Raw genomic sequence first — 23,526 nt, forward strand, 5'->3', positions numbered from 1 at the left:
CTATTTAATATGTCATACATTACTTTTGGCACTTTCTAAGTGGCTAAGAATATGGCATATATATTTGAAAGAAAGAAGAAGTCTTCCTTCTTGGCCAATTAATTCAGTCCATCAGAAGTAGGCCTTCAACATTTAAATAAGCCAAAAGAGGTGGTTTTAAAATATTTATTTATCTGTATTTTAATTTTAATTTTTCTGACTTCAGTGTTTTATGCTCCATAAATAAAAGTTAAAAGAACTTACCAATAGCAGTAAATAAACACATTGCAAAAAGTATGAGGACACACCAAAGAACATCACAATTCATTTGTCTTTCAAGCTTACTGCGTTTGTAACGTGGTCCACTATTATTTAACAAGGCTTTTGTCTCATGACCTGAAAAAAAACATCTTGATTACATGATAGCATATATAAATGGAACTCAAAATGAAGGGAGGGGAAAATATATAATAAGTACAAAGATAACAGCTATAGTTTACCTGCATAGATCACGATCCCAGAGACTTCTTCTGTATTTCTAACAGTGCATCCGCGTAACAAAAGATTTTCTTTATACAATGGAACTTTTTTCCCATTCTTATGCACACTGCCAACAAGGAAGATGGAAGGAGATAATAATTTATTTATAAATAATATGTATTAATTAAAAAGAGGGAGGACGAAGATATATTAAATTTAAGCAATTTCTAAGGAAGTTCGAAAGGCTGAATTTTATATTTAGTCACACTGGCTTCTCATAATGGAAGACTTATTTCAGACTATTATATCATGGTATTTCACAAAACATCAGTGCAATATTTTCTCTTTCAGAATTGTGAAACAAATAGATTATTTGGGTAATTAATCAAACTACAGGGTTTAACTTTTAAATGCATGAGAAAAAAACCATATTTAAGAGTTTTATGTACTACAGGTAATCCTTGACTTACAACCACAATTAAGCCCAAAATGTATGTTGCTAAGTGAGACAGTGAATTTTGCCCCATTTTTATGACATTTCTTGTCGCAATTATTAAGTGAATCACTGCAGCTGTTGTTAGTAACAAAACTGTTAAGTGATTCCAGCTTCCCCATTGACTTTACTTGTCAGAAGGTTGCAAAAGGGGATCACATCACCCCAGGACACTGGAACTGTCATTCAATATGAATCAGTTACCAAGCATCCAAATTTTAATCACATGACCATGAGAATGCTGTATTGGTGAAAAATGGCTGTGTCACTTTTTTCAGTGATGTTGTAACTTTAAACGGTCAGTAAACAAACAGTTGTAAGTCAAGTGCTACCTATGTTGTATCCATGACCACACTATTTCACACGTCATTAGGAAATGATTTATTTATGTATTGTTCTAAATAATATTTAAATATTTGAAAGACCATCTCTCTCTGTCTCTGTCTCTCGCTCTCTCTCTCTGTGTGTCACACAGATGACTTACTCTCTGGAAAAAAATACTGTGGGGGGTAAGGCACCCCTAACACCCCTTGCAGTGTGTGTTCTGTTAAGATGCAGCCTGTTGTGCCTTTAAATGGCTTCTATTGTACTGTTGTAAAATGGTTTCTACTGTACACTGCAGTGGAGTCACCATGGTAACAGCTTGACAATACTCCACAAGGGGGCTTCCTATAGTAAGGGGGGAAAGCCAATATAGAAATTACGTTTGGTCTGGGCATTTCCCCCTATAAATAAATACCCGGGCAACGCTGGGCTATCGACTAGTGTAAGATAAAGAAAAAGGAAGCTCAAAGCAATGTAAAGAATTAACTCCTAACAAATACAGACTAATGCAAACTAAAAATTAGGACTTTTGGGGTTGCAGTTCTTCTCTGTTCATTAAAACAGAGTTTTTGAGACTTCTGTATGAATCTGAAAATATAAAAAGGTGTGGCTGCTTTTGTGGCTAAGAATTGCTGAGTTAGAAGGAGGTCCTTCTAAATCAAACCAAAGTCTCTATGGTTAACAAAATCACAATCAACATTTACAGAATATTGGCTAGCTGTAGTAGAGTTTGGAAGCAACCAGCATAGCTAGAGAAGCACTGACTTCATTTGAACTGATAGAGACACTTTTTTGCTGAGGTTTTGTGAGGACACTTTCACAGTTCTTTTTGGGAAATCAGCAAAACGTGAACCACTGAAAATCTGTGTTTGCTGCTGAAATTTGGTAAAGACCTTTAGAAAGGACCCTTTGAGAGCTATATGAGGCCACAGAACATAGCTTAGAACAAAGTAACCTGAAAGAGGGCAATCGTTTTTCTGACAATCATATGGATCAAGGAAAATGATAGAAAGCCACTTTGATGCTAGAGACGTCAGCTTTATTTATTAAGATATCATCTCGGGAACAACAGCCAAACTGATGATGCATCACATATTGCAGCAGCTCATAATTCATTTAGTTTTTAAGAATTCAATGTACTGCTGCTTAAAAAAAAAACTATTCTCCTCACAGTATTGCATATACTTATAAAGTCCCCAAAAGGTGCAATCATAAAAATATAATGGTAAGAAAAAGAAAGAAAAAAGGATAAGATCGTAGACCAATTCTGTTACAAACTAGTTCTTATATTGGTCTGCTAAAGGCTTTTTAATCTCACATAATGGTTGCAAGGTTCAATAATCCTTAAAGTTCATAGGTACCGGAACAATTTATCACTCAAAACAATGTTTACAGAAGCCTAAATCATCACGGTAGCTTGTGAAACTGAAGAAACAGGCTGCTGGTTGTGACCTCTATCTTAAATGCTTGACTGGCATAGGATGGGTTTTGCCCCTATACTTTTTGTTACTCTGTTCAGAGATGGCAGATACTATAGCATTGTGTTCACAGGATGTGCTTCTTCTTCTTTTTAACCATGAAAGTTATATAAGCAAGAGAGTGAGAAAAGTAAGAGAAAAAAGGAGTCATTAAAATAGAAGACTGATTATCAATCAGAATAGAGCTGGAAGGAACTTTGGAGGTCTTCTAGTCCAACCCCCTGCTCAAGCTGCAAACCCTATACCGTTTCAGACAAGTGAGTTCAGTGATGAAACACCCACAAGCTGTTCCACTGGTTAATTGTTCTGTTAGGAGGTTTCTCCTTACAATCCCAGATGGCATCTCTCTTTGATTAGTTTCTATCCATTATTTCTTGCCCTGCCCTCTGGTACTTTGGAAAATAAATTGACCCCTTTTCTTTGTGGCAGTCCTTCAAATACTGGTATGTTGCTATCATGTCACCCCTAGTCCTTCTTTCCTCTAGACTAGCCAAACCCAAATCATTCCTCATATCTACAGATATTTAAAAGTATTCAGCCAATCATTATTAAGTCATTACATTACTGCTATCACTCAGAATAGCAGTGTCTCAATATCTATGAGGCTGCTACAAAGAAGAAGGGGGGGGGGAATCAACCTTTCCTCCAAAGCACCTGAAGACAAGACAAGAAGCAAGGGATGGAAACTAATCATGGAGAAAAGCAACCTAAAACTAAAGTGAAATATCCTGACAGTTAGAACAATTAATCAGTAGAACAACTTGCTTCCAGAAGTTCTGGATGCCCCAACACTGGAAATTTTAAGAAGAGATTGAATAATTAATTGTCTGAAATGGTATAGGATTTCCTGCCTGAGCAGGGGGGTGGACCAGAAGACTTCCAAGATCCCTACCAACTCTGTCATTCTGTATTATTATTTGGATCCTTTCCTAGCAATGAAACAATAAGATACATTATAAGTGGGGGGGGGGGTTGTAAAAATTTAAGTATTTCATTTAAATTAGCAAACAGGTTTTAATAGATATTTTAAAGAATATCCAACACTGTGTTATAGTAGGGAAATTCCACTTTAAAGTAAATCAAAACTACAGGTGAAATTGTAAATTATACTCACATGAAGCCTCTAAACCTACGTATATCATTATTGGGTTCTTCACATTCAATGGTGCTGGCAAATTTCATGGGATCAAATTCAGAATCCTGCAACAAAATTAAATAATGAGGATTATTTTATATGTCAGTGTCATCCACAGATAACGAGTGTGATTGCTAGTCTGAGGAATCTATTTCTCTATTTGTCGCACTGCGGAGCCCAGTTGAGATTCCCAAGTTCCCAAAAAGAATAAGCAATGTCAACTTCAGTATCCAGTTATATCACTGGGAGCTTAAAAGAATATGAGAACCTTATCTGTAGCCTCTTTGCTACACTCTGTGTGATTTCTAGTATAGTAATGGCGACTAAGGAAGATGAATTATTCTAGAGCAGATAAAGGTAAAGGTTCCCCTCACATATATGTAGTAGTTGTTCCCAACTCTAGGGGGCGGTGCTCATCTCTGTTTCAAAGCCAAAGAGCCAGCACTGTCCAAAGACGTCTCCGTGGTCATTTGGCTGACATGACTAAACCTTCCCACCAATGTGGTCCCTATTTTTCTACTTGCATTTTTACATGCTTTCGGACTGCTTGGCTGGGACAAATAACTCTGTTATGCAGCACTGGGGATTTGAACTGCCGAACTGCTGACCTTTCAATCAACAAGCTCAGCGTCTTAGCCACTGAGCCACCATGTCCCCAAATACTAGAGCAGATTCTATAGGCTTATCTGAGACTGAAAAAAATAGTTGTAGATATGCCCAAGCTGTACTTTCAAAATGGTGCTCTCCTTTATGTATTTATTTATTAAGTAGATGGCAACAAACCAAAAAGATATCACAATCAGCAAAAAAAGTGCAATAATTCCGAGGGGAAAAAGCAGGCAATACTGGCTTCCAGTATTAATTTCTGCTCCTGCCTCACCTTTCCAACCAAAGCAAAAGATGGTTGTTTTTTTTTTTTAAAAAAAATCAGGTTTATCAGGAAAGTTTAAGAAAAGGTTTCTGCTCTGTACACTGGCTGCGCAAAGAAGATTAATTAATTAGCAAACAACTTGGGACTAGATTATTTATTCCATTGCTAGCAAGATGAATTGGCTGAGGATGGCATTCACTTCACTATTAACTCTGCTCCTCCCTTCACTCAGGAGGCAAACTTGTGCAGAAACCCTCCAAAATAAAGTTGCATTTGAAGTGGCTTTGCTACTGATCAAACAAAAGGCAATTGAGGAAGGGCAGGCTTGCTTCACTAATACGTCTAGAGAAGTCCAGATGCTACATGAATTGCAAAATATACAGGCAGCCCAAAGTAACTGGACAACAATGTAATATCAAAGGCATGTTTAATCAACCTATAAGAGCAAGAGCTCAGTGACTATCACCTCACAAAATTCAACAGGATTTTGAACTGTAAGTATTTTCCATGCACACCTATAATTATTTAAAGATGTCTAGCTCCTCAATGTGGGTTACCAAAAAATAAAAACATATCAGATAATATTAATTACAATAAAATGCCTATTAATTTAGAACATTCCTCTCTCTTTCCGTATAAATAAATATACACACTTAAAATTACTCAAAAAATAAGCAGTCTCACAATATCTGATAACGGATCCATTGTGCACAGTTCTCTTTTTTTTTAATTCCACCCTGTTAAATCAGGTTAAAAAAAAATCACATTCTTGTGTTTCACTATTACCTAACAGAAATGGAGATAACAAAGCTTGAAAAAAAAGCTTTAAAACAAGATTGCTGTGGAAGAATGCAGTACTCTAGGCTACGTTTGTTGACTGCTGGCTCCTGCAATTTGGCAGTTTGAATCTCACCAGGCTCAAAGTTGACTCAAACTTCCATCCTTCTGAGGTGGGTAAAATAAGGACTCAGATTTTGGGGGCAATATGCTGACTCTATAAACTTCTTAGAGAGGGCTGTAAAGCACTGTGAAACGGTATATAAGTCTAAGTGCTATTGCTATTACAACTACTACTCCCTACTACTATAAGGAGTAGTCCATTAGCAGCGATATTAGCCACAATAGCTTTATTATTATTGGTACAATACTGTTATTACTACCTCCAATTATTATTGTGATATTTCAATATATTCTGGAGTTCAAATTCACGGGAGATACAATGTATATGCATAACAACAATCAGGGGCATGCTTAGGCTTTTACTATCAAGGTCTGTTTGTCAGCCTCCTGGTGACAAATTGCTGGATTCAACAGGCCTGCAGCCAGAGCCAGCACTGCTGTTTTCCCGTGCTTTTCCATGAAAAACAAGCTATGTGAAAAACAGAGTAAAACTACTAACTATCTTGGGAATGAAATTTGTTTAGGATTATCTATAAAGTTCGTTGACTTTCCTAGGATAGCCTTTGCATTAGAGGTACACATTTGTTAAACATCTAGTACTGACTTGCTAAGACATTTTGCAACATGAGATCCCAGGGGAGGAGGCCTAGTAGTAAATCATTTTGCCTTTACACGGAGGAAGTATACAATTCTAATAAACATAAATAATTTACATTTCCCCCCAAAGTACACTAGTAGAACACCACATGCAGCCATTTTATACACTAAAGGGACTCAGTACTGTATGTTTTTCAAAGTATGCACCTATTCTGACAGAAATTTTGCTTAATATCTTTGAAATCACACTCAAACTAAAACTGGACTGTCTAAGAAAACAATGAGGAAGACTGAAAATACCAACATTTAGTAATAATAGCTTCCAAATATTTAAATTCAAAGAAGGCTGCAATGGAATCTAGTACCAGATATATCAATGCACCATTAATTTAAAGAATGCTAACAGAAGCTTTCTGGGGGAAAAAAACCCATAATTAGTACTTCCCAACTGCTTTGTGCTAACTCAGGTACATTAACTTTATATTGTAAGTTATACATATATTATAGAATAATTCTATCCCAATTAACATTTAAAATTCTTCTTCATTCCCTAGCTAATTAGGCTCAAGCTGGGACTTGCCTTGTATGTCTATGACAAACATTTACTTCCTATTTTCAGGCTTTGCTAGCATGCCTTCACAAGAGACTAAATATCACTTTTGTTTAGAGGTGTACATTTAAATATCAACATAATAACACCAATTATGAATCTTCAGCAAATCAGTTTGTGTGTGGGTGTATGTTTATTTTAAAATGCTTAAGATGTGAAATTGTTTTGCACTCGCTTTATACAGTACACAAATTTGCAAGACAAACACTGCAAGACAATAGTCTGAATTTCACCAATCAATGCCCAGGTGTTTTTCTGTATGGATTCCATCACTATTACTGTCTATGCATCAGGCTAGAAAGTGGGAGACCATGAGTTCTAGTCTTGCCTTAGCAATGAAAACCAGTTGGACAACTTTGGGCCAGTCATTCTCAGTCTAACCCACCTAACAGGGTTGTTGTTGTGGAAAAAATAGGATGATGGTGTACTGGATATGTTGGTGTCCCGAGTTATTTTTAAAAAAATAATAAAGGTCAGATACAAATAAACAAATAAAATTTATTTATCATTTTGCTGATGTAAAAGAGATATATTTTTTTATATCTACAGCCTGCCAGTTCAACCTATTATGAAATGTTGCTTTAGAAAAGTCTGTCTTACTCTGACTTTGCTCTCCTTTTGGTTCCAAAAGGTTTTTCTTCTTATTACCATCTGGAATTAATTTCTATCTTTGACATGACACAAAAATACCACCCAAACATCTGGTAAATCGATCTCTTGCGGAAAGAGCTAAATCTGTGGATACACTATCTTCTATTTTTGTTAAGCTTGTCTCACATAATTCTTTTCATATCATGTTACAACTGGTTGTCCTCTCCTAAAGCAGAAATAGGGAGCCATAGCCTCTTTATGATTTGTAGACTTCAACTCCCAGAATTCCTGAGCTGGCATGAGTTCACTGAGAAGTTTGCTTGGTTGGTTCAGGACTTCTGAGAGTTGAAGTCCACAGTGATAAAGGGACCATAGTTCCACATCCCTCTCCTAAAGAGTCATTAAGATTGTGGGTGTTAGCCGTTTAGCCCCTCAGTGAACTCATGCCAAAAGGATGCTAGAATTCTATTTGATTGATATAGGCTAAAGTAAAAGAATCTTGAAAACCTGATTGTATTTTCCTTTCCCTGCTTCTTATACCCCAAGGAGTTAAGGCAGAGTAAATTTGAGGGGTTATTTTAAACATTTTTCTTAAAAAGCATGTTGTCTGCATAATTTCTCCCAAGGTCACCTCTATGGCTCATCACAAAATGGGAACTCATGAATTCATAGTTGCATGATCATTATTCTGTACTATTAAATAAGATTTTAGAGGATCAAAATAAATTGTTAAAAAGTCCTGTAATGTTCTGTCCAAATTGGTAATTACAATACTTTGGATCTAGGCAAATGGTTACACAACAATGGAAAAATACACTTGTTTCCATGATCAATTCATTTTGAGACCAACCAGCATTTTTTAAAAATTTGAAATCCACTCCACTCTGGAAACACTCAACATAAAACTGACAAATCTCTCTCTCTCTCTCTCTCTCTCATCTTTCTTTCTTTCTTTCTTTCTTTCTTTCTTTCTTTCTTTCTTTCTTTCTTTCTTTCTTTCTTTCTTTCTTTCTTTCCTCATTTTAGAAACTGTAATGGTAGCTAAAGATCTGATCCTGAACTACCTAGAACTGTGATGGCAAACCTATGAAATGTGTGCCACAGATGGCACGCAAAGCCCTCTCCACCAGCCCAGCTCCACCGCACATGTGCGCACGCCACCCATCAGCCGGCTGGTCTTCAGGTCATGCGCATGTGTGGGAGCGGAGCCTTCCCTGATCTTCGCAGATCAGGGAAGGCAAGGGCGGCAGGAATGCCGGGGACAGCCTGGGAGCACAGGGGAGAAACTGCTCAGATTGGGGCAGGTATGGGTGGCAGGAATGGAGGAGAAAGCTTGGGCATGCACGGGGGAGAAACTGTGAAGATCGTGAGCCTGCTTACATCCCATTTTGGGCCTGAAAAGCCTCCTGCACCAACCTGGAAGCCAAATCGGGGGCTGGGGTGCATGCATGGGGGTGTATGCTCAGGGAACGCATGCAGGGTACATGCGCGGGGTGATCACATTGCATTTTGGGGATTGGGGCATGCACACGTGCATTCGTGCACGCACTTTGGCCACTCAGCACCAAAAGGGTTAACCATCACTGGCCTAGAATGTATGTATTAGCAATAGCAATTAGACTTGTATAGTGCTTCATAGTGCTTTTACAGCCATCTCTAAGCAGTTTACAGAGTCAGCATATTGCCCCCAACAATCTGGGTCCTCATTTTATCAACCTCTGAAGGATGGAAGGCTGAGTCATCCAAATTGCAGGCAACCGGCAGTCAGCAGAAGTAGCCTGAGGTACTGCATTCTAACCACTGCGCCACCATAGCTCTTCGCAGTATTAGAAGAATTTTGAATAATTGTGCATAAGTTAAGACTGTATTGCATCTATATTATATCTCCAATCATAGTAGAGTTTATTATTTGTCTACCATAGAACATACCATGGCACAGACATATGGTCCAGCTTTGACTTGTCTCCATGGGAGAAAGTCTGTGTTTTCCTAATGCTGATTGTTTTAAGCCAAGTGGGAAAGAAGATAGTAGGAAGTGTGTAGGGAAACAGATTATGGCTAATGTCTCTATCTGAAATATTTATCTAGTGAATAAATGGCTATCCTACAGTTACTGGACACTGCAGATCCAGAGTTGGAAGATGGAGTAGATGACATTTTGGGTACCTTCCAAGTTCACAATTTACACTTTTATGAAGGTTTTATCCCTATCAGAAGGTAGGACAAGACATAACATTAGTGGTTGTGTTATTTCTTCTCAGTTTTCATGCAGTAGATTGTTAAGGAACAAAAATGTAGTGTCTTAATAGCTTTGACAAATGTTTAGGAAGAAATCCTCTGCTAAAGGGCAGGCTAATCAGAGAAAACACCTTGTAGCTGCTGAACTCAGCAAACTGACGTTGATCCCAGCTCAGAGTAGCTATATTAAATTCTGCACCAATTGTAAATTTATGAACATATTTTATTTCACTCAGGAACAAAAGCTGACCAAGAATATATATCTTTTACAAATATATTAGTTTGATATGCAGAGAGGCAGAAAATTGACAGGAATTTCACCATTTCACTTAGCAGCACGACAGAATGTACTTTTCATTTTTTTTAAAGAAATCTATAATTGTCATTTATTTAGTTATTTGCAACAAAAAGCAACACTTTTCTCCAGTTCTGGCTATGATATATTTGTTACTCTAGAACACTTCAACCAGCTGCTTTCCAAATGAGCAAATTCAATTGCCAAAATCATTGGAGAAAAGGAATTCCAGTCCTTCTCCAACCACAGACATTTGATTTTCACCTTTGTGAAAGGAAAAAGCTGCAGGGTGCCATTCACTTACAGACTCTGACACTGTTGATGGGAATTCTTACTCATCAGTGAGCGAGCAAATGCACAAACAAGGGCTTTTTGCAACTGTTCTGCAAGCATGAAGATAAGCTCACGGAGATCAAATTGCTTCTGCGCTTGTGATTTGCTATCACAGATCAGCAACCAAAAGTTTAACTCACTCAATGATCTTGTTCAATAACTGAAGGAACTGAAGTTTATAAGATTTTACTAAAGAGAAAGAGGCTAAGACTAAGAGAATAAAATAACATCGGGTTTACAGCCTTACAGGTCCCACTTCAAACAAATAATTACTCTGAAATGATTTAGTGTCTTTTTTCTTTCTTCCATCACACATTTATCTGCCTATCAACTCAGCCTTCTTGATTATAACCATACTTGAGCCCAGAATTTATGTTGCTAAGTGAGAAATTTGTTAAGTGTATCCCATTTTACAACATTTCTTGCCACAGTTGTTAAGTAATCCCTGCAGTTGTTAAATTAATAACACAGTTGATAAGTGAATCTGGAATCCTCATTGATCTTGCTTGTTAGGAAGTCGTAAAAGATGATTACATAACCGTGGGACACCGCAACTATCATAAATATGAACCAGTTGTCAAGAATCGAAATATAAATCACATGATCATAGGAATGCTGCAATGGTCATAAATGTGGAAAATGGCAGCGTCACTTTTTTTCAGTGCCATTATAACTTCAAATGGTCACTAAATGAACTATTGTAAGTTGAGGATTACCTCTGTTTTATTTATTTATGGCCAGAGACCAAACATCAAACTAAAAACCATTTTTAGTTTTTCTGATGAAAAAGGTCCCTCCTGTTACCCACCTACTTTTCAAGGGACATGTTCGACTCTAGTTTTGGGGCACATAACATTAAGTTCTCTGGTAAAGAAAGCAGATGTCACTCTGTTTTACAGGAATTGACCGCTGCTTCTTAAAACACCAAAAAGTGGAGAAGATGGTTTTCAAGATTTTGGTCCTATGAACTGATATTTCAAAAAAGGTGACACATGAGATCATATGATGGTACAGTTAAAGAAACTGAGAAAAAACATCAAACAAAGAAAAAAGAGGAGAGTGAAACTGAAGATCCCTGACAAACTCTAAAGTGAAATCCATGATACATTTACATGCTTCTTTGAACTGCAGAATACACATGGGAAGATCCTTTCTTGTCTGCAGTAAAAAATTTATGCCCCCTGAAAATTTTCTGACAGGTAAGCACATCCCCACCTAAGAGAAATCAAACAGTGTACAAATTGAATAAATAAATAAATACAAAGAAGAGATAAAATGTTTGACAGCTGAGCTTTACAGCCAGGTTTTGGTGTGAAGCCTGACAATTATTACCTTTAACTTCAATACTTGCATCATAACACAGAAAAAAGATCAGCTAATCTATGAGGTCCAGGAAAATACAACCTTACCCCGAGGAAGTAATGCTACATTATTATTCCCAGTGCTGGTTCTTGACAAATCTTTTTTTGATTAAAACTTCCAGAATTTCCAACCAACAAAGCATCAGCTTTGAGGAGGCTAATCTAAATTCCTTGTTTGACTCCAAAAGACAACAATAAATGTGTGGAATTGGCCAGAATGTCTTCCTTGACAATGTATTCAAACAAGTAATAAGAATTCCAGGATCTGCTGAACACAATTGATTATATGCTGGAAAAAGCACTCCTGACTAATGTATTAAAAAATCCAAACATACTGAACTAATTCCATTTCTGCAGCTGTCTCTGAGAAGTAACAGATAAACCAAGGCAGTAGTTCTCATTCCTACTTAAAGGGAAAAGGAGGAAACCAGTAAAGAAACCAGTAAGTGGAACTTCATGAGATAAGTGAACATATGTCCAGTTATGCCCGCTCTTTCTTGGTAAAATAAACTATTTCATTTTTGGAAGAAGTCTCAAAACTGACCTTCAGCAATTGCCCTGATGTAATCATCAGATTGAAAAAGTTCTCGCATGATATGGGCCTATGTAATTATTTCCTAGTTTGTATTTGTACAGACATAAATGCAAAGCCCTAAATTATGCAACTCAGAGGCTGCTTTTTCCGTCCTTTTTATAGTAATTCATGTGTTTTTTTTCCTATGTAGGATCACTCATTAATCATGGGATCAGGTGTTGGCATTAATGCTTTGGCTCCAACATTCATGTCTTTAACATACCACACAATTTGGCTTCTTCACACAAATACATTCCAAGAGAAGGGGAGGGGTTGGTGTTCCTTCTTTGTCACCCAAGATGCCCTCTACACATGATCTGCTCTCCTTGTGCTCAACTTGCAGTAAATATTTCTAAAATTCTCTGAGAAGAGGGCTCATGAAAGAAGAATCAGTCTGTTTTTTTGGAAATATTGGCAGGCTTTCTGGTCACCCCACCCACAGTAATTGCTCATGGAATGTCTTCGACGAGCTGGAAATATTTTGTCAGCCATGCTGCAAAGAACGGCAAGGTTGGTCGATTCTTTACTTGCTCCAGTCAAGTATCATAAGATTTATAGTGTTTTGAAAACTTTAACCGAGACTGGTGGAAAATATTTATACCCTCAGTTCTCTACAGTATATAAAAATAAAAGTATCACCACGATTTTTTAGAAGAGCAAAAACAAACAAACAAAACTACTTACCCACAAAAAAAAATATCCTTATTAAGCTTCTGGCTTTTTACTTCATCATGCTGCTTGTGCTGAATGGACACAACCGGCTTTAGAGTTACAATGCTGTAAGAATGTTTGTGAAGCCTAACTAGGGGGTATCTTTTCTAGCTATAGAGGAAAAGATGAATGCAGAAAGATGATACCCTCACACTTAAAAATCTTTTTGGTAATCACCCAGCTGCCATTAAAATAGGAAATAGCAACTAAATCATTCCACTTTGTCTTGCTGTTTATTAGCATTATAGGGTTCCACTTAATTAAAGATTTCCCCTTCAAAAAAGAGAGGGCATCAAAAAGATAGAGTTCTATTATTTTGGGCCATAGAGATGCCTCTGTATCCAGGATACTCCAATCACAAGGCAAAAGGCCATCTTCTTAAGAAGCCTACACACTGCAAAACTAATAGGAAGTTCCTTTCATGGCTGAAATAATAAATGAAAGATTCTGGACTCTATAATACTGCCATTAAAATATTTAGTGGGAAGTTTTTACTACTGATGTTTTCACGAATGGGATATGAAGAAGCTGAACTCAGAAATCAGTTCACTGATATAGATAATCACTCCAGAAAATGGTTCAATACATAAACAGTACAGCATCGGAGAATTGGATCAATTGTAACTATGACTAGTTGAAATAAGTCAACTTGACACTGTAGTTTAAAAAATTGCCCTGCTCCACCAAGCAAATATAGTTCATAGATTAGGATCAGGCAGAAAGGATTACTGCTAGATTACTTCTCTGCCCTAATCCTCAAAGCCACTATATTTAATGTCTCACAATCTTGTATGACAGAGATCGGAGGTGCTAAGAAGGAAAAAGAAGACGGAACCTACACAGTCTATGGTTTTAGAATTCAAACTGGATATATGGTAAAGTTCCACTACAAATAAACAATATATAATGAATAGTTTTCTAGCCCCTATGGTTGTATATGTGCCTTCAATATAGGTAATCCCCAATTTAAAACAGTTTGTTTAGTGACCGTTCAAAGTTACAACAGCACTGAAAAAAGTGACTTATGACTGTTTTTCCACACTTACGATCATTGCAGCATTCCCATGGTCATGTGATCAAAATTTAGATGCTTGGAAACTGACTCATACTTATGACAGTTGATATGTCCCAGAATCATGTGACCACCTTTTGCAAGCTTCTGACAAGCAACGTTAATGGGGAAGCCAGATTCACTTAATAACTTTGTTACTAACTTAACAATTGCTGAAATTCACTATGGCAAGAAAGGTCACAAAATGGGGCAAAAAATCACTTAACAAATGTCTCGCTTAGCAACAGAAATTTTGGGCTCAACTGTGGTCATAAGTTGAGGACTTGTAGATAGATCTATCTACTACTTGTAGCTAGATGATGCTCTGAAATCCTAGGTACAATGTGGTGTAGACATATTTCTTTCTTTCTCACAAGATAAACAATGCCAAACTTAGAAAATGCTTATTCTTTTTTTAGCTCCTATAGTTGTAACATTTGAATTTTTGACACCACATTTAAATTTTAAATGCAACCATTGTCTCAGGAAAAGGCTTCTAAAACAATGGAGTATAATTTGTAAAACGAATTATGCTAGAGACTCATAATTATCTGGTCTGCCCTTGACAAAATCATGCAAAGGCTACATTTTGCTTATATAATATTATGTCCAACATGGCAGCTCATATTAGTCCTACTTATTCCTTGATGAAAGCTAAATATTTAACACCCGATATTATAGAGAAATGGACTAGCTCCAATGCCTAACATGAATCCAAGACTCCTTCATTTCATGTATAGATAATGTCTGACATAGGCAATACAGTGTTTATTTGGATAAGAATTGGCTTCAACTGCATCAGTTAAGGTCAATACTTCCACCAACCACAACACTTAAAGAATACATTTTGCCCCATGTTTGGTGCGAGTTCTCTAAACTGCATATACTAGAATCTTTCGCATTCTTTCCAGCCAAAAGTATGCTGGAAAGACAACATGTAGGAAAATTTAGGACTTCTTGGCCCACCAATCCATCTGCCTGTCACCAAAACAATTATCCAAAACCAAGCTAGATCAAATTTGGTATGGAGGAGAAAGAAATTGGGGGGAAAACCCAAGATTAAGTTATAAAAAGCAGAAAAAACATTCCAGAAAAAAAATCTCCCTCCCAAATTCCTATGGGAAAGGTAGCTTAGACTGCTTCCATCTGCTCCATACAATACATGCATGTATTATGTACATACTAACAAGGTTTCTAGGTTGCGCCAATCTCCCAACTCTGACCATTGTACAACACTGCAATGTGTAATACGTAACTGGGAATAACATCATACAATCAGTTAAGAACCATGCCTAAAACTAATGATATGGAACATAGAGTTCTGACGGAACACATTAACAGTAATGAAAAGAAATTCAATCTCCCAGCCAAGAGGCTGTAACAGAAATCCAGCTTCCCTGGATTAATGGCATAACCAGGTTTTCACCTTCTTTTTAAAAGTGGAAAGGAAAGAGGGCAATCACACATCAGGCAGAGATCTATTCTGGGGGAAGGAAACAGGGATTGAATAGACTCCTAAAATGACAGTCTCTAATTGAAGAGACATATAGTGATTCTACTTTATTCAATCTTATTAGGCAAATAGAGGCTATAGGAAGAAGGAAGCCCTGCAAATTTCCAGATTTGTTTCTTAAACCCCCTTCTCTTCTGGTCCCAGAATCTACAGTGGAGCTGTTACTGAGGGCTTGAAAAAAATGCCAAAGCCATGATCTGCATGCTTTCTCTATCTTGTTATTCCTTCCACCCCAAGAGAATTTTTTCCAATTCAACCCATGTTATTCTTTCCAACCCAACCCTCACATGACCCAGATCAGAGCATGAGGCATGCTCTATACTGCCCAAAACACACATACTTCCAAAACCATACAGAAGCAGTTCAACAGAAAGACAGAAGCACACGTATATAGAGGCCACACCTAAGCACCTGACACATCTGTCACCTGTCATATGTACATAGAGGGCACACCTAAACACCTGACACCTTTGTTCCTGGAGAGTGGAGTCCACACCCACACCCATGATTTGTTATCACATAGCATAAAATACAGGTATCTTTGCTAAAGAGACTAGAAAGAATGCCTATCAGCTTAGTAGTATAAGCAGATCCCACTTGTAAATCAGTCAATGGCCATATCTCAGGATTCAAATACATAAAGAACTAATAGCCTGATCAAAGTCTCTTTCAGACATGGAATAAAGAACCTGTCTTGTGAAGGCCGCTTTCAAAAATATTTCTCTTTCAATTAAACGCTAATCATTTCGCTCTGTTGTCTCATTAGGGCTATATTCTGTCTCCTCCACTAAACACAGAAGCAGTACACCAGTGGTGGGTTGCAGACGGTATGCCCAGGTACGGGCATACCAGAGCCTGCCCGGAGCACTGGATACCGTTCCGTTCCAGTGCTCTGGAGGGCCCACCCGCCCGCTCAAGCTCCTTACCGGTCTATTAAGTCTTTGGCACTTCCACGCACATGCATGGCGTATATAGCGCCTGCGTGACGCTCCGCTGAGCAGCTGGAGCATCACAGAGGCTTGCGGAGGTGCCAAGATGCATGCACGTGCTGTGCACATCCATGTAGATGCCGCTGGGCCCGTTCCAACCATACCGGTTGGAACGGGATCCAGAACTGACCACTGCAGTACACATAACACTTGACTTACAAGCATTTGTTTAATGACCATTCTAAGTTACAATGGCACTGAAAAAAGTGACTTGTGACCATTTTTCACACACAGCACCCCATGATCACATGATCAAAAGTCAAATGCTTGTCAACTGATTCATATTTATGATGGTTGCAGTGTGGGCAGGCAGGAAATCAGATTTATTTAACAATATTAAGTTGTTACTAACTGAACCACTGCAGTGATTCACTTAACAACTATGACTAGAAAATGGGGTGAAACTCACTTAACAACTGTTTTAGTTAGCAACATAAATTCTTGGTTCAATTGTGATCTTAAGTTAAATACTGCCTTTAAAATGCATAGTTATTTATTTGGCTTATTTTTTAAAAAATGTTCCTCATAAGTTTAAAAACTATCAAGAACTGATTTTTGTCCTTGAAATGAAAGGAAATGAATTTCTATCCTCAAATGCTATGTGGTAAGAGCATAGCAAGAAATGCTACTTGACCTCACAGTGATAATTAAATCTTTCCTTTATATTCATTTTTCTCTTGCATAGAATGTTTGATCTGTTATGAAAAGTAAACTCAACCTCCCAGCAAAAATCCTTCAAAATGTTCTGGGATTGAGAAGATGAGCAAGAAGCCATAATCATCCTCTAAAAATCATGGTGCTTCCTCTCATTTTAAAATCCACAGCATAAAAGTTGTACAAAATATTTATACATTAATGTGAGATTTTTCAGAGCCTGGAGAATATGCAATACAATTTAAGAAATTAAAACTCCGCAGTGTCACATGAGTAACCTCTTTCACAAGATAAAATGTCAGCATGGAGTAGCAAATAAAACAGCAAATGTTACTGTAAAAATCAAGTATGGTTCTGACAAAGAAACAATATTTAAATTTCAGCAATTCAGTATCTCAGTGTCTATAAATTAATCAACAAAATCAAGGCATACCCCAAACTAAAACAGCTTCACATCATTAAGGAATACTTTATTTACATAAGACTTTTTTTCCCACCAAAAATTATTATGGTTATTTGTTCTGATTGGCTCTTGATGAAAAATGAAGAATCTTTGTTTCAAAAAAACTCTTGCTATGACAAGTTTCTCCCTTTTGTACATGTCTCATAATATGTAATGGTAAATAGTGCTGGAGTTTGCATCACAATGTTTCAGTTCATATTTTGTTACTTGATCCTCATTGATACCAATGGTTCACCATGCATCTTGGAAGGATGTCAATCATCCAGGTACATGTGAAAAATCTTTCAGAAAAAAAAACTTTCAGGAGTCTTTCCTTATACTTTCAAACAAATGGAATGGCATTATTCCAACAATTTTTAAATAGCCTTTTAATTCAAATCAATATTATTTTATAGAGTACATGTTGCAAATGATAATGTAAAGGCTAAGTTAAAGCAACTGGCTGAAAGATCTGAATATCTGTTTGATTGCAGACTGTAACTTACAGCACAGCTGAAATTATTTTTATCAAGAAGCCCAGCAACACTGATTCCAAAGTGAAAAGGAACTCAATATCTATATACATCATATAGCAATGATGGAGACATGTAGCTTTGAAGTTCCACAGTTGAAGGCAAATAATGATGCCAAGAGTAGGGTAACACCATGATTGACATGTACAAGATATTCTACCACCTTGCATGTCTTCTATTAAAAGTATTGGATCCTTCTTTGGCATCATTTGGTGGTATTTTATTTTATGTCTCCTCTGAATCAGTTTCAAGTTTCATCAATCATTTATTATGATTGACCTTATTTCTAAAAGTCCTCAGCAAACCCTGAATATTGTTTAAAAAATGCAGATTCAAAAACATACCACAAAAAGAGGAGTTGAGGAAGGAAAAAAAACTCTACACAAGTTCAGAGAAAATAAAAAGAAAAAACAACCAAAGAACATAATAATCCAGGGAAACCATGAAATATAAATATACAAAAAAGGAGAGGTTACAGATATTTTCTTTAATTTTTTTCTGAACAGATACAAAGACGAAGCCAGGAAATATTTGTAGGGAAGGAAAATTAATTATTAAAAAGGTCTATTTTTTTAAAAGCACAGCCAATTAGTGTTTTTTGATGACAAGGACCACAGGGAATGATACAATGTGAATCACATAGCAAGGCAAGGATTTTCTGATTGTTTGGAAGTTTTTATTTTTATTTTTCATATGTGATTTAAGCCCCTTTTATACAGATTTACACTATTATACAGTATATACTCTTCTTGTGGGTTCATAAGAGTTGTTGAATGACACCATTTACACTTCTTTTGCTCCTGAATTCTGCCCCTTGATTTTTAAATAATCTTGCAAAAAGAATGTTATCTACTTATAGCCTCACATTTCTCTAAGCCCATATAGCTTTGCAAACTGTATTGTTGCTCAAATTATATGCACCTGGCTATTTCTAATCCCTCTACTCTCCAATTACATCTTGTTTTAGAGATAAGAATTAAATATATCTTTATTGTACCACTTTTCTCTCTCAGGCTGGTGTAAGATTCTTTCCCAGTTTTTTCAGCTCTTCGGCAAGCCATCTTCTGAATTTCACCCAACACTTCTCTTCAGCTGTTTTCTTTGAGATTTGCTCACAAAAAAGCATACTGTAATATAACACTGCTAAATCCAATTTAGAATTGCCAGCTAATGTTATTGTTTACCAAAACAATGCCCTTTCAGCAATGTAACACTAACTTTCATTGTGCCAACCATTATATCTTCTCTGTCCAAGTTTTCTCTCCAGTTTTTCCTCCCAGAGGTCTCTCTTCTTTTTCCAAGATTCCACCTCTGATTAATTCTTATTAGCCTCTAATAGCCTCTCTGATGGGAAATAAGCTATCTGTTTTAATCCCCCCCCCCTTTTATTTATCTGTTCACTAAAGAACATGTTTGTGTGGGGGATATCTCTGTGGATATATATGAACACCCAGCCGGAAGCCATGGCTGAACGCAGGCTAATCACGGGGGTATGTTATCATCAATTTTCAGACAGGGCTTGGGGAATTGCAAAAAGAATGAATAAATGCTTACATTCAGAAAACCTGAAACCGGATTTGGGATTCATGACATTTTTAGAAAAAGAAAAAGGAACAAGAACAACAAACAAAAAGAGGGATGTATTCAGCCACACAACATCAGTGTTAGTTTCAGACTGTCCCATGACATGACAATTTAAAAACAAAAATGAACCTAACAAACAAATATTGACCTGTTTCATACACTCTATTGTAAGTCATAATGTGGCATATTTGGTTTGTTTTACGATGATATGTGAGCTCAGCCATTTCTCTTCATACACCAATAAAATTCCCTTTTTACGACTTTGCAATCCCTTAATTCGGGATAGAGTTGGGGCAACTGGATGGAGCTCAAAATTTACTGGCTGGATGCCCTTCCTGGAGCCATGTAGATTTCTCAACAGATTTTTTTTTTCTTTGCTCTCTAGGAGAGAAACATCTGCTAGTTCCTAAGACTGAACTCTCAACCTTCCGAGTGGCAGGCAATCATTTTCACCACTTGGGCACCATGCTGCTCGCTGTTCATAACACATATATATTATATTTGCTTTCGTAGATTTTCATGGGTGTAGGTATGCTGGTCTTTTCGGGTCTGTATTCGGGTATTTTCCCGTGAAAGATTGAGATTATCTTGGCAACATTTCAGCAAGGTCTCACATACATACATACATACATACATACAGTATATAGTATAGCTGACTATATATATATATATATATATATATATATATATATATATATATCTATCTATCTATCTATCTATCTATCTATCTATCTATCTATCTATCTATCTATCTATCTATCTATCTATCTATCTATCTATCTCTATCTATCTATCTATCTATCTATCTATCTCTCTCTCTCTCTCTCTATATATATATATATATATATATATATGGAATATAGTATAGATGACCATCTGACATGAAAGTTACCCTGGACAGCCAAAAGCAATTGATACTAATGTCTTAATTTAATGTATAAATCAGATTACTGCAGCTAATTTAGCAAATTATGGTTAAATAAACCATATTTTGGAATATGTGAATCCAATGTACAGTATATTTCACTGCAAAGAAAATAAAATTCTGCTGTTGGGTACATTTTTTCCCCAAATAAAATGCATTATGGTAAATTAGATTACTTTCCTCGCTAGAATTCAATTTTTATACTGCATTGTAAATTATAGAGAATAAATGATGAGTTTTTATTTCCAGTAATTTTTCTTAATCAATGTTTGCTCAGTAACTTTCGAATAGCTGGTTACTTTTTTATTGATGACTGTATGTGGTAACAGAATATTTAGTTGCTTTTAAATGATTAATTCATTATTTCTCCAAGGCCACCAATGCATATTATTTATTAATGTCAAACCTTTAAAGATAATTTATTCCAAAGTACAGTCTAAGACTACATTTTAAAAAAGAATTTTAAAAAGATTAGCTGTATTATTATGGGTTCCATGTATGTTTTGGTAGATGAGTAACATTATTTTCTGATGAGACTTTCTCAAAATCTGTATCAATCAAATGTCTAGGTTTTCATGACTTGTGATAGACCACATGAAGTACGATAAGGATGCTTGCTCCAAATTGAGAGGATTAGTACAGAGTTTCTTTTGTTTTCTTCACAGACTATAATCCCTGTTTAGCAACTGGCGTTACAAGCCACAAGGCAGGAATAGCTTTCCTAATGCTACCCCAGTTTTTATATACTGATTTTAATGACACATTAATTTTAACAGATCATTTATTTTAAAGCAACAAAAATCCTCATACTAAACAAAATTATCAGAATTATCAATTTGTAGCTTAGATTTTCACCTAAAAAGTGTCATCACAAGCTAAAGTGTTTCATGATCAGATAATAAATATTAAGGCTGCATATATTTAGGGCCAGAATATTCCCTTTTGTATTTTGTAACTATTACATTTTATCTTGCATTTTGATAACTAGATTTTCTGAATCTCCATTTCAAAATACTTTGATATCATGCACATTAATCATTCAAGGGACATGAATGACAATTGTTTCTTGCACACTACGCATTTTGCTTGTTTATTGTGGAAGATATTGTTAGAATTTGAAGGCTAATTTAGGATTCATTTGTCTAATACAGTAACTCCCAAACCATAGGCCATAAGAGCAGATAATTGCTCTGAAAAACTAATTCATTAAATAAATGATCCCGTGGTTTTCAAAATTTCCATCTCTAGAGGAGATGCTTGCTGCATCTAGTCTTTCCTCTCAGGGAACATGCTTATTTGCAATCTGGAATGAGTTTCTATAAGGCAGTAGTTGGCTGGCGAATTCTGGGAATATATCTTACAACTGCCAAAGTGGAGAAACATTAATGAGCCACAGTGGCACAGTGATTAGCATGCAGTATTGCAGGCTACTTCTGCTGATCACCAGGTGCCTGCAGTTTGGCAGTTCAAATCTGATCAGGCTCAAGGTTGACTCAGGCTTCCATCCTTCCGAGGTCAGTAAAATGGGGACCCAGATTGTTGGAGGCAATATGTTGACTCTGTAAACCACTTGGAGAGGACTGTAAAGCACTGTGAAGCGGTATATAAATGTAAGTGCTATTGCTATTGCTAAACAAGTAAACATGGCTATGAGCAGAGAAAATTTGTACACTCCCCTGTGTGCCTCCAGTTCCCATCAAGGCCAGATAGCATGGCAGTCATTAGGTATAGTAGGAGTCAAAGTTCAACCATTCTTATGGGTTACAGCTGACTACTCTTGCATAACAGCAAAAAGATATCTTCTTCTTCCTAGAGCAGTGTTTCTCAACCTTGGCAACTTGAAGATGTCTGGACTTCAACTCCCAGAATTCCCCAGCTAGCGAATGCTGGCTGGGGAATTCTGGGAGTTGAAGTCCGGACATCTTCAAGTTGCCAAGGTTGAGAAACACTGTCCTAGAGTATTCCCGCAAGTATAGGGTTTGTTACAATTATACAAAGTTACACTAGTTTCAAAGAAAAATTAAAACTATCATCCAATGTAGATTCCTTGGGATTAATCCCGTTTCATTTACTGAGATCTTGTTCTCAATAAATAGAAACAAAGTAGCACTCCTCAAGATTATGTTAATAGTTGCAACACTAATGACTGACAGATGACAGATTTAGAAAATCTGACAGATGACAGATTTAGAAAAGAAACACATTATTAAATTTCATGCCTGAAATGCAAGTTTCCACCCCTTGCCATCTCTTGTGGAAGAGATGTGAGAATTGTTGGGCCAATTCTTCAGTCATTTTAATGGGAGTAATGTTTTGTGATATCTGTTTTATTTCTCCTGCCCTGGGTTGAATGGGTGATCAAGGCTCCATCTGGTCACTGGACTGATTTTTAAAAAGATTTCTGCATGCAGGTGAAAGAGAAGAAATTTTAGAAAAGAAAACAGATGGCGTCATAAAAAGAAAGAAAGATTCAGACTGCACCCATTGCTTGATTCACATTTCCCAAATAGCATGCAGTCTCAAATATTATTTCCAGGGGAATGTTACTCCAAATAGACAAAAAAGTTCCCCAGCTTATCTGCAGCATATTTTCACTATGTGTGTGTGCATTGATTTCTTTACTTATTGTCATTTTAAGATTGCTTTTTACTAAACATAATCTCAAAACTGCAGGAAAAAATATAAACCAATAATGCACAAAATTGGAAAGTTACAAGAAAACAAATAACATTTTTATATGATGTTGTATTTTGTTTTAATTGATTTTATGATTGTTCACTAGACAGGGTCACTTGTTTGAGACGGGCAGCTATAGAAATTGAATAAAATAAAAAGAAACTTTTTTATTGTACACTGCCCAGAGTC

At 36.5% G+C, this 23,526-nt stretch overlaps 1 protein-coding gene across 1 annotated transcript in view; it reads right to left on the reverse strand.

The window, feature by feature from the left end:
• Window positions 1-23,526, reverse strand: part of ATP10A (ATPase phospholipid transporting 10A (putative)) — a 154,590-nt gene that overhangs the window by 55,281 nt on the left and 75,783 nt on the right. Inside the window, exons 3-5 of the mRNA XM_014071760.2 lie at window positions 3,869-3,954; window positions 480-586; window positions 244-375 (exon numbers count right to left, since the gene is read on the reverse strand). Of these exons, the coding sequence (XP_013927235.2) occupies window positions 244-375; window positions 480-586; window positions 3,869-3,954 (325 nt within the window). The remainder of the gene's footprint in view (window positions 1-243; window positions 376-479; window positions 587-3,868; window positions 3,955-23,526) is intronic.

This window comes from Thamnophis sirtalis, unplaced genomic scaffold, assembly GCF_051295495.1.
Source record: "Thamnophis sirtalis isolate CommonGarterSnake01/CBP01778 unplaced genomic scaffold, rThaSir2_p1.2 scaffold_12, whole genome shotgun sequence".
Lineage (NCBI taxonomy): Eukaryota > Metazoa > Chordata > Lepidosauria > Squamata > Natricidae > Thamnophis > Thamnophis sirtalis.